This window comes from Empidonax traillii, unplaced genomic scaffold (genome assembly GCF_003031625.1).
Source record: "Empidonax traillii isolate 1590-97213 ecotype Southwest subspecies unplaced genomic scaffold, ASM303162v1 scaffold1399:size139372, whole genome shotgun sequence".
NCBI lineage: Eukaryota > Metazoa > Chordata > Aves > Passeriformes > Tyrannidae > Empidonax > Empidonax traillii.
The window spans coordinates 10,519-26,753 of record NW_020956592.1 but is presented as its reverse complement, the minus strand read 5'-3'; the positions used below and the strand labels follow the sequence as shown (position 1 = coordinate 26,753).

General features: G+C 62.9%; 2 protein-coding genes across 8 annotated transcripts in view; one reads left to right on the top strand and one right to left on the bottom strand.

Moving 5' to 3' along the window:
- The window catches only part of LOC114069948 (dystrobrevin beta), a 109,031-nt gene extending 103,168 nt beyond the window's left edge, over positions 1-5,863 (top strand). For 6 of the 7 annotated variants that reach the window (XR_003573845.1, XM_027907096.1, XM_027907095.1 and 3 more), the window contains 2 exons: positions 3,165-3,199; positions 5,536-5,863. Coding sequence is in view for 6 of the 7 variants with exons in the window: in XM_027907096.1 (XP_027762897.1) it covers positions 3,165-3,169 (5 nt within the window). In the remaining variant the exon portion in view is untranslated. Of the gene's footprint in view, positions 1-3,164; positions 3,206-3,261; positions 3,471-5,535 lie in introns of those variants that run through there. The other variant, XM_027907091.1, reaches the window with a different exon arrangement.
- A 7,092-nt stretch (positions 5,864-12,955) lies between these two features.
- On the bottom strand, positions 12,956-14,008 carry LOC114069950 (translation initiation factor IF-2-like). Its single transcript, XM_027907097.1, has one exon. The coding sequence runs from the start codon at positions 14,006-14,008 to the stop codon at positions 12,956-12,958; it is 1,053 nt and encodes a 350-aa protein (XP_027762898.1).
- Positions 14,009-16,235: the final 2,227 nt, after the last annotated feature.

Below are 16,235 nucleotides of genomic sequence, written 5' to 3'. Positions count from 1 at the left end.
GAATGTGTGAGAGGAGGAGGAGGAGCTGCTCTGGGTGCTGCAGGAAATGCAGCTCAGGTGGATGGATCAGACAAAACCCAAAGTGTGGGGGGTGTCACCAGTGAAGTGTCTGAGTGGTGAGACCATCACCTGCCCAGCCCCTGCCCTTGGCTGGCCAAGTGTCCAGAGTCCCTGTGCCAATGGCCATCCCACGTGGGCAGTGCCATCGGTGTCACAGGAGGTCCCTGTCACCCCTCTCTCCCTGCTCTCCACATTAATCCCCCCCAGACTTCATCTCTGGTGCCAGTGAACCCACGGCACATTCTACAGGAGTCATTCCAGCTGGAAGTGATCGAGGTGGCCTCAGGATTCTCAGACCCCCGTGCAGGGTGGGGGTGGAGGGGGATGTGCCAGGCTCTGCTCCCCACCTCGTGCTCCACAGAGCTCCTCCTGGGCCCTCCCGGGGCCGGGACCTCGCTCAGGGCTCACTTTTGGCTTCTGCTTTCCATGTTCCAAACCCAAACACGAGGAACGGACTTGGCAGGGTTTGAATCAGCCCAGGCATTTGTCTGGCTTGAGCCAAACCTGATTCCAGCATCAACAAACTGGGACTTTTTAGCCTTATTTTGTTACACACACGCACATTTCCCTCCGGCTGCGCTGAGCCAGCACATCTCACGTTTCTCCAAAGAGGAGCTCGTTTTCCTGAGCTTTCCCATCCAGTGAGTTCTGCACAGCATCCAGGTGTTTGGAAACTCTCTGTTCCTTTGCCCACCAGTGCTTGAACTCAGTAGGAAGGAGCACGGGAAGCCTGGGTTTGGCTAAAACGAGGAGTTTCCAAAGCAGAATCTCCTTGGCTCCGAGTCACAGGACCCTCTTTGCCCCAGAACATTCCTCTTCAGTGGAATATTTTAGATGCTTACCAGATGACCCATCTGGTTTTTTCCAAATATGCATTGCATCTTGCCTGGGAAATGGGGAAAGGGGGATTCTGAGGAGCTGGAATATGATGTATGGGAGCAGAGATGTAACACAAACCACCCCGTTACTCATCGCACGGAGCCGGGGAGGGACGGCTGGGATGTGTGTCCAAAAGCAGGGCTGGATCCAAAAGCCTCCGTGTGGAATGTAAATATTATCTCTGCCAGGGAAAAAGTGATTTCTTAATGTCCCAGAGTCGGTGAGGTAAAATATGGCAGGGAAATAGAGGAATAATCAATGTATAAGTGCGGCCCTTCAGCATGGGCACCGTGGGGGCTCCTCCAGACCCCGTGGTGAGGGGTGTCAGGGTCTGGGGTGTGTGGGTACATCAGGGTGGGTGGTTCTAAAGCCCCTGTTACCTACAGGGACCTGTGGCCAGGATGCTGTGGACACGTGGAGTCTGACCCTGCCCACAGGGAGCTGTGCCTGGGCTTCATCCCGGGCGCAGCAGCCCTGGCGTGGCAACGCTCCCATCTGGAATGGGCAAAGAGAAAAACCCCTGGCAGCTCACAGATCCCCCAACTCCTGCAGACACAGACAAGGGACATGCTGGTCCTCATGGGAACTCCGCTGGGATGGGTTTCAGAGAATCATCATGGAATGGTTTGGGTGGGAAGGGACCTTAAAGCTCATCCCATTCCACCCCCTGCCATGGGCAGGGACACCTCCCACCAGCCCAGGGTGCTCCAAGCCCCGTCCAACCTGGCCTGGGACACTTCCAGGGATCCAGAGGCAGCCACAGCTTCTCTGGAACCTGTGCAGGGCCTCACAGGGAAGAATTTCTTTCTGATATCCAATCCAAATGGATCCTCTCTCAGTTTCAAACCATTCCTAGGGATGTCATCCCTGGGCTTCCTCAGAAGTTTCTTCGTGAAGTTATTTCCTATTTCCCTGTGCCCTGGTAATCAGTCCCAGCACTCTCCTCCCTGCTGGAGACAATGACATCCCCACACTTGGTACAGCTTCAGGGGGATGAAATCATCTGGGAGGCCTCCAAGTTGGCTCCGTGGCTTGTGGTTGGGATCACAGACCCAGCAGACGTCCATGAGACGTCTCCAGAGACGTCCATGAGTTTTCCAGGCTCAGAAGAGCACAGCTGGGAGCTGGCAAAGCCACCTCAGCCTCAGCGTTCCCCCAGCCTGGAGCCTGGCACTGTGTGCCCATGTGTTCACCTCTGCCAGGTGTCACTCCAGGTGGGACAGTGGCTCTGCCAGGGCTGTCCTGCAGTCCCTGTTTGCAGGAAGGTCCTGCTGCCTCTCCTCCAGGACCACGTTCCTCTTGGTGCCCAGGGTGTGAACCCAGGACAGTGTCACCTGAGACTCTCCATGGGCTGGTCCCTTCCTGTACTGACCATTTGGATTTTATAACCCTCAGACCACGGGAAAAGGGGACTAAAGAGCTGGAATCAGCTCAAACTGCTGGAAAAAGCACAGTTTGCTGCCCCATCAAACTTCCTAGACAGAAACATCCAATTTTAAATTGGGTTTTAGCACTGGCACAGGTTGGGCAGAGAAGCTGTGGCTGCCCCTGGATCCCTGGAAGTGTCCCAGGCCAGGTTGGACGGGGCTTGGAGCACCCTGGGCTGGTGGGAGGTGTCCCTGCCCAGGGCAGGGGGTGGAATGGGATGAGTTTTAAGGTCCCTTCACACCCAAACTTTTGGGATTCTATGGAATACTCCTGCCCTGGGACAGTGATAAAGGTGACTCCTGGAGGGGCTGAGAGCACTTGGATCAAATCAATGTGTGCAAAGAACTGGTGGGAGAGACTGAAGAAAACTGAGGCAGAGTCTTCCTTCTCCAAGGTGCCCAGGGAGGGGAGAGGAGGCAACAGGCTTTTGGGAATTCTGTCTGGACATAAAAAGTACTTTTTTTCCCCAAGGCTGGTCAAGCACAGGTTGCTCCAAGAGGCTGTGGGGTCCCTACCCCTGGAGATCCTCAAACCTCAGGGAGAAGGTCTTGAGCAGCCTGTGGGCTGACCCTGCTCTGAGGGCTGGGAATGGCCAATCCCACCCTGGCCATGCTGGGATTTCTGGGCTCTGGGGATCAGCACTTTTCCATTGCCTTTCGGAGGGCTTGCTGTGCATCCCCAGGTGTGCAGTTCTAGGGGAGTCCAATTTGGAGAAATAAGAGATGGGGGAGTAGATTTTTCATTGTGTGGGAAATAAAATGACCCATTTCCTAACCGTGCCCCTCCCTGTGTTGCAGGTTAGAAGGGCAGCAGAGGCTGGACAGCAATTCAGGTAAGGGTGGATGGATGGATGGATGGATGGATGGATGGATGGATGGATGGATGGATGGATGGATGGATGGATTTCTCTTCCCACCTCCAGCAGTGCATAGGACTGAGCTCCTGTCAGCTTCCTTCTCCCATCCTTCATCTCCTGTTTCTACACCAGGAACAGTCCCACCTGCCCATCCCTCTGCAACGTTCAAAAGGATGCTTTTCATAAATCCCAGAATGGTTTGGGTTGGAAGGGACTTAAAGCTCATCCCATTTCTCCCCCTGCCATGGGCAGGGACACCTCCCACCAGCCCAGGATGCTCCAAGCCCCGTCCAGCCTGACCTTGGACACTTCCAGGGATCCAGGGGCAGCCACAGCTTCTCTGCCCAACCTGTGCCAGGGCCTGCCCACCCTCACAGCCAGGAATCCCTTCCCAATCTCCCATCTGTCCCTGCCCTCTGGCCCTGGGAAGCCATTCCCTGTGTCCTGTCCCTCCGTGCCTTGTCCCCAGTCCCTCTCCAGCTCTTGTGGAGCCCCTTTAGGCTCTGGAAGGGGCTCCAAGGTCTCCATAAAGTGGGAAAACACTGTTACCTTCAGTGGGAGCAGCGTTGTCCCCCATTTTGTTGGTGTCACTTCCATGGCAAGAGGCCTCGGCAGGGATTTGGGACCCCGTGGTGATGGACTCTGTCCAGATGTGCCACAACCACCACCTCCACCCCCAGAAAGCCAGGGCTTTAAATTGCAACAAGGCCCAACAGATGGACAGACAGACAAGTGGCTCCGAGGGCGAGGGGAGGGAGCTCTGTGTGACAAGTGTGACAGTGTCTCCACAGACCTGAACCAGATCCTTATCTTCCCCCACCTGAAACGCTCCTGGGAGGGCACTGCTCGGGTTTCCACACTCCCTGGATGTTTGCCATGATTCCCATCACTCCCCATTCCCCCTGGGAAGCAGGGCCCTGGCACAAAACCTACCATGGGTGCACCTGTCATTGGCCAGAGAGGGACAGGGGCAGGGACAGGAGGGACCTCCCTCTGGGACCTTTTCCCTCTCACTGCAGGTTGGGTGGTTGTAGGAACCAGGCAGGAGAAGGTCTCTTATCTGTAACTGAGCCCCTGTGGTCACGGCCCAGGAGAATCAGTGATGGATCCAACCACGGTTTAGGATAAACCCACCACCAATTCCCACCAGTGTCCTGTGCAGGCAACTGGCAAAGGAGAAAAAAGGGGATTTGCCCTTCCTGTCTCCCAGCCATTTGAGGAGCGGAAGGAGAGAACCCCAGAGGGGCTTGGGAGCCTTTCTGACAGTTTTTGCATTAGAAATTCAAGTCCTGCCTCATCTGGGAAACAATCTGGTAACTCAAGAAGGAGTGAAATTATAGCGTTGGAGGGGGAGCCAGCACAGGGAGCTGGTTGGGCCAGCAGAGTGGGGCTTTTCTTCAGGTCCCTCTACCCTGAGGGCTCTGTGGGAAGGGATGTCTGTGCCCCTGTCACCCCTCAGCACTGATGTGGAGATGAGGAGCTCCCGCCCCCCACCAGAGCCCAGCAGGGCCTCCAGCACCTCCAAGGAGCAGCTGACAAGCTCTGAATTAGAGACCAGTGAGAAAATGAGAGAGGGGAACCCCTTTCAGGCTTCTTTATCCTCCAGAAAGAATGAAAAAGGACAGAAAAGCTAAAACAGCCCTTTAAACTGTGGTGGCTCTTCCACCTGGAAGAATTTGTCCCTGGAAAGGGTGGTCAGGCACTGGCACAGCTGCCCAGGGAGGTTTGGAGTGCCCAGCCCTGGAGGTATCCCAGGAAGGCACTCAGTGCTCTGGGCTGGGGGACAGGGTGGGGATGGGGCACAGGGGGGGATCCACGGGTTGGGAGGGCTTTTCCAGCCTCGATGATCCTGGGATTCTCCAATTCCTCAGGTTCCTCCCAATCCTGTGTGTCCAGCTGTCAGGGATTTAGGAGTTCATGTTTCCTGGGTTCTCTGAGGTCCGAGGAGCTCCGGGGTCAGTGGGACTCTCGTGGGTACCACAGGTTGGGTCTGCTCTGAGCTTGCCCTGGGCAGCTGTGCCAGGGTTGGACAGCCCTTTCCAGGAAGGAATTGTTCCTGATATCCAACCTGCCCCTCCCCTGGCACAGCTGGAGGCCGTTCCCTCTCCTCCTGTCCCTGTTCCCTGGGAGCAGAGCCCGACCCCCCCTGGCTCCCCCCTCCTGTCAGGGAGTTGCAGAGAGTGAGAAGGTCCCCCCTGAGCCTCCTTTTGCCCAGGTCCCAGCAGGGACACGTGGCTCTGTCTCTGCCCCACGGGGCTGGGCTGGAGCTCTGCTCTCTGTGGATCCTGACGGGTGTTTTTCTGGTGCCGCAGGCACGGAGGTTGCGCTTGCGATCGAGGGACGTCTGCCATCCCTGGGAAGGGGCACGTTCCAGCCCATCCATCACCATCGTGCAACTGTGACCGATCTCCACCACCTGCTGCCAACACAGCTCTCCCAGAGCCACCTGGAGGGCTCTCCCAGAACCACCCGGGGGGCTCTCCCCAAAACACCCGGAGGACTCTCACCTGCCCTTAGGCCATTGCATGTTCCCTCGGTGTGTTTCCCAGCGATGACCACACCATGTCCCACCCGGCTCAGCGAGTCATGGGAGGCTTAAAAAAAAACAAAAAAACAAAAAAAAAACCAACCTGAAAGGAACCTGCTGGTGGCTGTTCCCACTCCATGTGCGGCTCCGTTCCCATCTCCTCCCAAACGGTGCCACCGTCACGTCACACGCGGATCCTTCCTCCTTGTGTGCGTGGAAAAAGGAGTGCAGACCCTCCTGGGGTCCCTCCTGCGTGGCACGAAGGGGATTCTCTCTCAAAAACCCACCTTCTGACACGCTGGAGTCGGGTGTGGGGTGTGTCCTCCCGGGGGTGGGGGGTGGGTGCAGGTGGCGGGGTCTGACCAGGGGGTCGTGATGGGCCACCAACCTCCCGCATTCCCGGCCTCGCTGGGACCGGCTCTCACCAGCTGTGAAAGCTCTCCCATCCTGAGCAGGGAATGGCCAGGCTGAGAGCTGCATCTCCACTCCCAGCATCAGGGGTTGGGTCCAGTTTTGGTTAAAATCAAAGGAAATAAGGGAGGGGGGGTGGGGGGGGCAGATCCCCTCTGACCCACGCTGGGCTCCTCTTCCATCGCTGGTTCCCAAAACACGGCCACCAGTCCAAGTCATGGGTGGTTTTCAGCATTTTTTTCCCCCCCGTGGTGCTTAGGAATGTTATTTTTAGTGGAAGGAGCCGAGGGCCCTGATGCATCTATAAATATTTATGGAGGGTGATGGATGGAAGGGAGAGACAAACCCTGGGAGCGCCCTCGGCTCTGCCCCTCCCTGCACCGACCCGGGGCCCACGAGAGAGGGAGAATAAACACCCACGGTGGCCACAGGTTTGGCTGGGTGTAAATATTGGGAATGAGCTGCCAAGGAGGGAAGGGGAGCCATGAGAACCTGGAGTGGCACAGTCAAGTTGAGCAGGGATGGGAATGGGGACAGGGAAAGGGATGGGGATGGGAACAGTGATGGGGGAGAGGGACAGGAATAGGGATGGAGATGGGGACAGAGGATGAGAAGGGGGTTGGGGACAGGAATGTGAATGAAGATGAGGATGGGGACGGGGACAAGTCCTGCAGCATCCTTGGCTGTGGCTATGGGCAGATCCAAGCACCAAAACTAGGGATGTTTTGCCAGTGGCCCTGCCAGGGTGGTGACAGTCATCAGGAGCTGGGGATGTCACAGAGGTTGGAGTCTTCCCACTGCCAGATGGAGGGCTCACACTGGCAGCACCCACCGGATTGAGACTGCCAGGGAATTTTGCAATTCCCTGGGGCAAAACCCACCTGAAGGAAAACGCACCTTAAGGCATTTTCCCACGGGAATTCCCCGGGGCAGAGCCATGTCCTTGCACTGGTGTCCCCCATCTGCTGCTGGGGGTTAACGCCAGGAGAGGGACACCCCCCTTCCCACGTGGCAGGGAACAGGGATGGGAGCCTCGTGGGGTCCCTCACCAGCTGGTCTGTTGGTGCCACGCACAAGGACAGTGGTGGCCTTGGCTGCTCGTGCCGTCCTGGGCACACACAGAGGCTCTGTGCATCCCCAAGGCCCGGCCATGCCTGTGCAGCCCGAGTGTCCCTGGGGGTTGCACCAAGCTTCGGTGCCATTCCCTATTCCTGTGGGCATGGAGGAGCGTGGGAGCGAGTGGGATTGTCCCTGGGAGTGGGATTGTCCCTGGGAGGGGGATTGTCCCTGGGAGGGGGACTGTCCCTGGGAGGGGGATTGTCCCTGGGAGGGGGATTGTCCCTGGGAGGGGGACTGTCCCTGGGAGCAGCTGGCGAAGCTGCGCCAGAGCCGATGCCGTAAGCGCGGGGAACGTCTCCAAGAGCAGCCTGCGAGCAGGGAGCCATGTTCTGTCATCCGCCAAATATTTAATAAATCCATCTTCTCCCCGCGGGGTGTCTTGTCCCTTCGCCATGTGGAAAAGGCAGGGATCTGATGAAAAAGGGAAGGAAGGGTTTTCCTGGGAAGCGCCTGCTCGGAGGCAGGAGCAGCTGCGGGCGCTGTGCCCTGGGGCCGCGCGGCAGAGCCGGAGATTCCCGCATTGGTCATGGCTGCAGGGAGCGCACAGAGCTGCCAGTGTTCGGGCCCTCGGCACGGCGCCGCAGCTGCCCCGCCGCCAGATGTGCCCCCGCCCCACACCCCACACATCTGGCGGCAGCAGGACGGGCTCGGGGGGCGTTGAGGCGGCAGCACCCGCAGCAGAGCCCCTGGCCCCTCACCAGACACTCCCCAGGGGTGTTGGGTCAGTTCAGCGACGCTCCCTCCAATGCAGGGCTGGTGACAGCCTCGTGCCCCGGCTTGGTGGAGGGTCACAGCTGGCACCAGCTCTCCCAGGGGATGCCCAGTTCCCACTGCCAGACCCAGTGGTGATGCCGGGCAGCTGGACCCTCCCACCACCACTGCCAAGGGACCCCCTGCTCACACCGTGCCGGCAGAGCCACCGATGGAAACCCTGATCCCAGAACCCACGGGATCCCGGGTGCAGGTGCATCCCCCCCTGCTCCCCAGCCCCGATCTGGCACAGCGCTGCCCCTCTCCTGCTGCTCATTCGTTTTAGGGATTAGGTGCCTCGGTGGGAAAGATCCAGACCCTTTCCAGAGCCGGGGGCCTGGGACAGCTTCGTGCTCCACAGCCTGGCGTGAGGTGAGAGCAGGAGCCAGACATGAGAGCCCAGGGACACCACGTGCCCATGGACTGAGTGTCACTGCACACCCAGCCCTGCCACCGCGGCACCAGCACTCTATGGGACACCGGCACACTGTGGGACACCGGCACACTGTGGGACACGGGCACACTGTGGGACACGGGCACACTGTTGGACACCGGCACCCCCACGGGTTTTGCCTGTCCCCAGCACCGGCACCGTCCCTGCCAGAGCCCCTGTCAGCCCGTGCCCACCACCTCACCATCACAGGTTCCTGCCGTCGGTCCCTGCCTGGGGACACGGACCCACCGCGGTTTCTGGTGAGGCCTCGGTGTGCCCCGAGCTGCCCTCGGGCACAACCTCCCCTCCGGGACCCCGAGCACGGCGAGGGTCCCCCCAGCCATCCTGTGCCCCCTGCCACGGGGACGTGGGTGCAAACTCAGGAGCAATGCAGGCTGCAGCCAAGTCCACCAGCACCACTACCCCTGTCCCTACCCCATCCTTGTCCCGTCCCCATCCTTGTCCCGTCCCCATCCTTGTCCCGTCCCCATCCTTGTCCCGTCCCCATCCTTGTCCCGTCCCCGTCCCTCTGCTCGTCCAACAAGCAATAACCCTTTCACACCTCATTAGAGCCGCAATTAACCCCGATTACCCCCAGCTGCGGGGGGGGCGGGGCAGTTCCTGCTCAGCGTGAGGGGCAGCAGATGGGCTCGGCCCCACAGAGACTCCAGGGTGACCCCAAGGTCTCTGCGCGCACCAAGGAGACACCAGGGACCCCGTGTGGCCCACGGAGAGCTCAAGGGCCTCACGTGCCCCAGGTATCCCAAACACTTCAGGAAGACTCCAGGGTCTCTGTGCACTCCAAGGAGCCGTCAAGGATCCCGTGTACCCCGGGGACCCCACTGATTTGCGGGGAGGGCGAGCCCCGACCCCCGCAGCCCCCCCCCCCGGGCAGCCTCCGAGGGGGAGCCACAGCTGGGGACACCCGGTGTCCCTTCACACGTGGCCGGGGGCTCGTGTCAGCGCCAGACCCCTGGGCCGGGGCTGCTCCCCGGGCTCCCCCGGCCGCTGCGGCTCCTTCCACCCCCGGATCGATGCCTGCGCTCCGGCCGCCGCTGCGCTCCTGCCCTTCATCCCAGCCCTCCTCCTCCCCTTTCCCCCACCCAGGGGAGCGCCGAGCGGGGTTATCGGTGGGCAAACAAGGCGCCGGGCGGGACCCCACGGGTGTGGCCGCAGGTGCCGGGGACCCGGCACACGGAGCCTGTCCCGGCTCGGCGTGGCTGCGGCCCCTCCCCGGGGGTACCGGACCGCGCCGTGCCCACCTGCCCTCGCACCCCCGTGTGACACACGCTGTGTCCCCGGGGACAGCCACTGCCACGCGCTCCCAGTGCCAGGAGCGCTCCCACGCCCCACGGCTGCTGCGTGCCGGGGGTGGCACGAGCCCAGGGGTGGCACTGGGGGACATGGCCCGGGGGACACGGCCCCACTGAGCCCCTCCCAGCACCCTCCTGCCGCGGGCACGGCCGTGGGTCGGGGGGTGCGCGCCAGGGGCCGGGGCACGCGGGGTCACCCCCGGGCTGTGGGATGTGGGGACTGTCGGCCATTTCTGCTTGTGCAGGAATTCGGCGGCGATTGCATAACGAGGAGCCCTCGGAGCTGGAAACCAGGTCAGGCGGGAGCGGGGGGAGCGGGGACAGCGGGGACAGCGGGGACCGGCCACAGCTGCTCACCCTCCCCGCGCTGAGGCAGCGGGAGCTGCGCTGCGGGATCCACACGCCGGGAACGGCACCAGGACACGGCACGGCCGCCCTGCTCAGCATCGAAGTGCGGAGAGCACGGGGGGGGGGTCCCTCAGGCCGTGGTGGCATCACGTCTTCGTCCCTGGGATCCCTCTGGCTGTGGTGGCATCACACCTGTATCCCCTGGCATACCTTGAGCCACGGTGGCATCATGCCTGAGTCCCTTGGGGTCCCTCAAGGCACGGGGCCACGCCACCTCTATCACTTTGGGTCCCTCCAGCCACAGTGGCATCACACCTGCATCCCACCAGCTCCGTCTGGCCATGGTGGCATCGTGCCTGTGTCCCTTGGGGTTTCCTGAGCCACAGTGGCATCACACCTGTGTCCCCCTGGTCACGGTGCCATCCCCTGCATCCCTCTGTGCCCCTGTGGCCACAGTGCCCTCACACTTGCATCCCTTGGGGTCTCCATCCCTTGGCTGGCACTGCTGCAGCCCTTGTTACCCCACACCACCCCCCACAGCCCACCAGTGCCGCCGGTGACAGTGCCAGCAGCGTGCCATGTCCTCACACCATGTGTCTTCAGGGCCTGTCAGAGGTGCCTGTGGAAGGGACATTCCCACCCTGGCACGAAGAGTGCCACCCCCAGCACCCCGAGTGCCACCACAGCACACACTGACTGTGCCACTGCCCCGTGTGTGACACCAGCTGTCCCCACGCCGAGGGGCCCAGCTGCTCCCCGGGCGGTGTCACTGTCACCGGCTTCATTTGGCGCCCGCCCTCCAGGCGAGATTAATTAATCCAATCCCTGTGCCCGCCCCGGAGGGACCTGCCTGTGCACGGGCAGCTGTTGTCCTGTCACCCAGCCTTGCTGCTGCTGCTCTCTCAGTGATGAGGCCGAGCTGCTGGTGGGGGTCTCAGTGGGGGGAAAAGCTCAGGGACCCCCAGCTCTGCTGGGGTAAGGGGTGAGCAGCTGGTACCTGGGGAGCACCAGTTCCAGTTAGAACATTCCAGCAGAGCGTTGGGGCCAGCTGGTTCCTGGTGCTGCCCCATCCATGGGCCGGACAGGTGGTCAAAAGTACAGAGGTGGGACCTGCCACCCTCCTCCAGCCACCCTGATCCCCTGGTTAGGGATTATCCCTGGGGATAATTGCACCTGTTACTTAAAGAAGCTGTCAGGGCAGGAACAGTTACAGAGGAGTTGGTGGGGCAGGAGAGCAGGAACGTGGGGGCAGGTGGGCACCACGCTGCCAGTGTGGCCATGGCACCATCTGAGCCCTCACGTGTCCTGGGATGGAGGGATGGGGCTGGAAAGGCTGAACACTGGTGGCTGAGCAGCTCTGAGGATGTAGGGGGTTCTCAGGGGCACAGCCCTGGCTGGAGGGCTCTGTAGCCTTTTGAGGGTCTTTGGAGCAGGGAAGGGATGGGAGCTGCCAGCTCCCATCTGGGGGCAGCTGCCCCTTTCCAGCTGGGATCCCAGCACCCATGGGAGGCTCTTGCAGGACACCCATGAGAGCAGGCAGGGCCTATCCTTCCAGGGAATGCACCATTAATTAGCATTATTAATTAATGCCTTATTTTGCAGTGCCCCCCTGTGCACCAGGCACCTTCCAGCACTGAGGGCGAGGGAGGGCCCTGCCTGGGGGGGATCCTGCTGGGACTGCAGCACAGCCAGAGCAGGAATGGGGCTGCCAAAGCACAGCCAGATACCACTGGGCCCCTCCATCCCATGACAGGGCTTGTGGCACCAGCCTGGGACCCTGGGACTCTGGGCACTCATCCACGTGGTGCTGGATATTCCCAGGGACCCCCCAAGGTCACTCCATCCTCGGCACCTGCCGGTGCCAGCTGAGGCCCAGGCCAAGCCCAGGCTTTGGTGGACCAAAAGTATCCCTTGTGCAGGTGCTGGAGACAGCAGTGTGAGCCCCCTGAGGCTCCTCTGGCTCTTCCAGTGCTCCTCAAGGCCACCCCTGAACCCCTGATTCCAGGGGCTTCCGAGCAGCCGGTGGGTTGTCCTGGCAGTGCCCCGGCTTTTCGGTCCCACCCCAGCTCCCGTGGCACCACCAGACCCCCCTGCCAGATCCTTAAGGAGGAGTTACAAAGCCCCTTCTCCAAAGACCCCCCAATTTCCAAGGCCTCAGATCCGCTGCCGTGGATCTCTGCCTGCTGACATCCCCCAGGTGTCTGTGCCCATCACCCGGTTTCCAGTCCCCAGGGGAGCCTCGAGGCCATCACCTCACAGGGACAGGACTGAGGACACACCAATCCCCCCCCGCATTGGCCCTGGCAGCCCCTGGCCAGGGAGGATCCGGGGGGCTCCGTGCACCCCCTGAGTGGGGTACCCAGTGGGAAGAAGCTCCTGGAGACATCTGGCAGTTGCCCAAGGGGTGGCAATGGCATCATGGACCGGGGGGGACATGGCTGGCACAAACGTGGGGAAAAGGCATGGCTTGGCTTGGTCTGGCACGGCCTGGCTTGGCACGGCTGTTTGGCAGGGCTTGCCATGGCACAGCATGGCTTGGCTTGACATGGCACAGCCCTTGAGTGCACTGGGCTTGGCTTGATCTGGCACGGTCTGGCTTGGCACGGCATGGCTTAGCTTGGCTTAGCACTGCACAGCCCTTGACTATACTTGGCTTGGCTTGGACCAGCCCGGCTTAGCTTGACACAACGTGGCACAGCCCTTGACCACGCTTGGCTTGGCCCAGCCTGGCTTGGCACAGAACGGCTTGGCTTGGTCTGGCACGGCCTGGCTTGGCACAGCACGGCTTGGCACGGCACGGCACAACATGGCTCGGAACGGCACGGCTTGTCTTAGCTTAGCAAAGCCGAGCCCGGGCGGTCTGTCCGGCCCCCGGCCCGGCCCCCCGGCCGCGGTGCAGCCCGTGCTGTGCCCGTGCCGTGCGGTGCCGTGCGGTGCCGCGGCGGGCGCGGCCGGCGGGCTCTAGGACCGCGCGGCGGGCTCGGTGCTGCAGTGGAGGCGGCGGCGCTGCGGGAGGAGGCCTGGCCGGGCAGCGCAGCGGCGGCGGCGGCGGCTCGGCGGGGCTCGGCACGGCTCGGCGGGGCTCGGCGCCGGGCCCGCACCGGCCCAGGTAACCGGGACGCGGGACACGGGACACGGGCACACCGGGAGCGGCAGCCTCGGCCCCGCTCGGCTCGGGCACTCTCGGCTCCGCTCGGCTCCGTTCGGTTCGGTTCGGCTGCCGCGTTCGGGGGGGTTCGGCTCCGGCCGGTTCGGCTCGGCCGGGGCGTCCGGCGGCGTTCGGGTGTCCCCGGCAGGGGCTCGGCTCCCTCCGGCGGGGCTTTGGGTGCCCCCGGCCGGAGTTCGGGTTCTCCCGGGGGGGTTCGGGTCCCTCCGGAGCGCTCGGCCCGGTCCGGGGCGGCCCCGGTACCGCCGCGGTGTCTCCGCCGTCCCGGGCCCGCGGCAGGAAAACACGGCAGGACGGGGCCCGCTGGGCCCCCCCGGGCCCGCGCCGCCCCCGCCCGGCCCGGCCCGGCCCCGCTCGGCCCGGCCGTGCGGGCGGGGGTGGCGGCGCGGCCCGGCCCGGCCCCCGCGGCGCCGCCGTGTCCTTGAGCGCCGCGCGGGCGGCTGAAGGGCAGCGGGGCCCGGTGGCACTGCCGGGTTGTCCCCCCGGTCCCCTCTCGGCCCGCGGTGGCACCGCCGTGTGTCCCCCCTGGCAGACGCGGGGGCCGCGGCCGCCCCTGCCCTGCCCCCGGCGGAGCCTCTCGGGGGGCCCGGCCGGGCCGGCCCTGCCCGAACTTCGGGGTTTTGCACCAAAAATAGCCTCCGGGGGGGGTTGAAGTGCCGCGGGACCGGGCGGAGGGGGCGGCCGGGAAGGGGCCTGGCAGGGCGCGGGGGGTGCCCATCCTGCCCGTTCCTGCCCGCTGCTTCCCGCTCCTGCCTGCTGCTGCCTCCTCCTGCCCACTCCTGCCTCCCCCAGCTGGGCCACCGCTTGCTTCCCCCTTTCCTCTCGCTTATCCCCTTTCCCTCTTGCTTCCCGCTTCCTGCTCGCTTCCACCTTTCTGCTCGTTTTCCCCTTCCTTCTCTGTTCCCCTTCCCTCTTGCTTCCCCCTTCCTTCTCTCGTCCCCCTTCTCACTCACGTCCCACTTCCTGCTCACTTCCCCTTTCCTGCTCGTTTCCACCTTCCTTCTCCCTTCCCACTCACTTCCCACTTCCTGCCCACTCCCCCTTCCCTTTAGCTTCCCCCTTTCCTCTGGCTTCCCATTTTCCTCTTCCTTCGCCATCGCTTCCCCTTCCCTCTCGCATCCCTCTTCCCACTCGCTTCCCCCTTCCCACTCGCTTCCCCCCCACTTCCCTCCCTTCCCACTCACTTCCCACTTCCCGTTCACTCCCACTACCCTCTCCCTTTCCCTTCATTTCCCACTTCTCTGCTGCTCCCCCTTCCCTGTTGTTCCCCTTCCCCCTCACTCCCCCTTCCCTCCCACTGCCGTTTCCTCCCCCCCTTTCCGGGGTGTTTCGCCTGCGCGAACCTGTGGGCAAATGAGATTTTCCTCCTCGCTCAGTTCCTCTTTCTGTGTTTCTGCCCTTTTGTGTGACGTTGCCGGTGTCACCGCGGGACCGGCCGCACTCCGCGCTCGCCGTGCCACACTGGGCACCCACGTTCCAGGGAGCCCAGGAGCCCCCCATGGAGCCCCCGGAGCTGGCAAGGACGGAGTGTGGGACCCGGCCCTGCTGCTCCTGGCAGCTCCTGCGCCGGCTCCGGCCCCTCGTGCTGAGTCAGCTCCAAACTTCCCAGCGGGGCTGCTTTGGTGACACGCAGCTCTCTCGAGGAACGGTGGGATGTCGGTGCCCACCGGTGAAGCCGCAGCCCCAGTATCCCCGGTGTCCCCGTGCGTCCCGGGCTGCCCATGTGCCCACAGTGCTGTGCAGGGTGGGCCACAGCTGGCCCCAAAATCTGGTGGCGGCAGAGCCCCGTGCCGTGTCGTGGCAGCCGCTCAGGGACCCTCAGGCAGTGGTTTTTGTGCAAGGAATTTTTATTTCGGCACATCCCTGCCCGACGCCTTCCCACGGGCCGTGCCCTGGCGAGGTGTGGCGCCCCGAGGGAAGCGCGTGGGCTTGGCAGGTCCCGCCGGCGCGTGCCGAGGACACGCGTGTGCCAGGTGCGCTCGTGCCGCGGCGGCTGCGGCTCCGCGGGAGGAGCCGTCGGCATCGGGGCGTGCGGTTTGGTGGGATTGCTCCGGATCCCTCTCACCTGGAGGCTGCAGGTTGGTTTGGGCTCCCAGCGCTTACCTGGCATCCAGGCCCAGCTGCCTGGATCCCACTTCCCTGCCGCGGGGCTCGGCACACGCCAGCACGTGCCGGCAGCGTTGGGCCCGTTCCCGCGGTTAACCGCCGTTCCCAGTTCACAGCCCATCCCCAATCCTGATTTGGATCTCTCCAGCTCAGCTCCTGCCCCGGCTCGGCACCCGGCCCTGCTCCCCATCAGCCAGAGGGTCCCCACGGGGCCCAGGGTCTGCTCGCTGGCGTCACAGCATCTCCCGGACTTTTTTTCCCAGTAACTGAGCACATGGAGCTCCTGGATGCTCCTGGTGAGATGTTCCTGGTGCTCTGGCAGCTCCTTCATCCTACTGCTGGGTGATTCACACTGTCCCACCTGCAGAGCAGCACCACCACCCAGCACTGGGGTCTCTGACACACGTCCCTGTCCTGTCCCATCCCACCCCACCCCATGCCAGAGGCAGTTTGGTCTGCTCTTGGCCTTGCCAGCATTCCCACACCAACAGATCCAGCTGTGGGGCTGCAGCCAGTGTTTGTGTTTAGCTGTGGTGTGGAGCAGTGCAGGGCCCTGCGTCACTCCTGGGGGTGCCATGGGGTGCCGCGTGTTGTTCTGTGGGGGGCAGCACATCGCTCCTTGGGGTGCTGCGGTGCCCTGGGGTTCTGTGCATCACTCCTTGGGGTGCCATGGGGTGCAGGAAATCACTCCCTGAGGTGCCATGTGGGTGCAGGGGTGCCATGCCTCATTCCCTGGGGTGCTGTGGGGTGCTGTGTGTTGCTCTCTGCGGTGCTGTGGGGTGCAGGGGTGCCATGGGGTGCTGTGCATCGCTCCTTGGGGCACAGGGAATCACTCCCCG

Coding starts and splice junctions, on each gene's coding strand:
- LOC114069950 (XM_027907097.1), bottom strand. CDS start 14,008: ATGGGCACCCCCCGCGCCCTGCCAGGCCCCTTCCCGGCCGCCCCCTCC.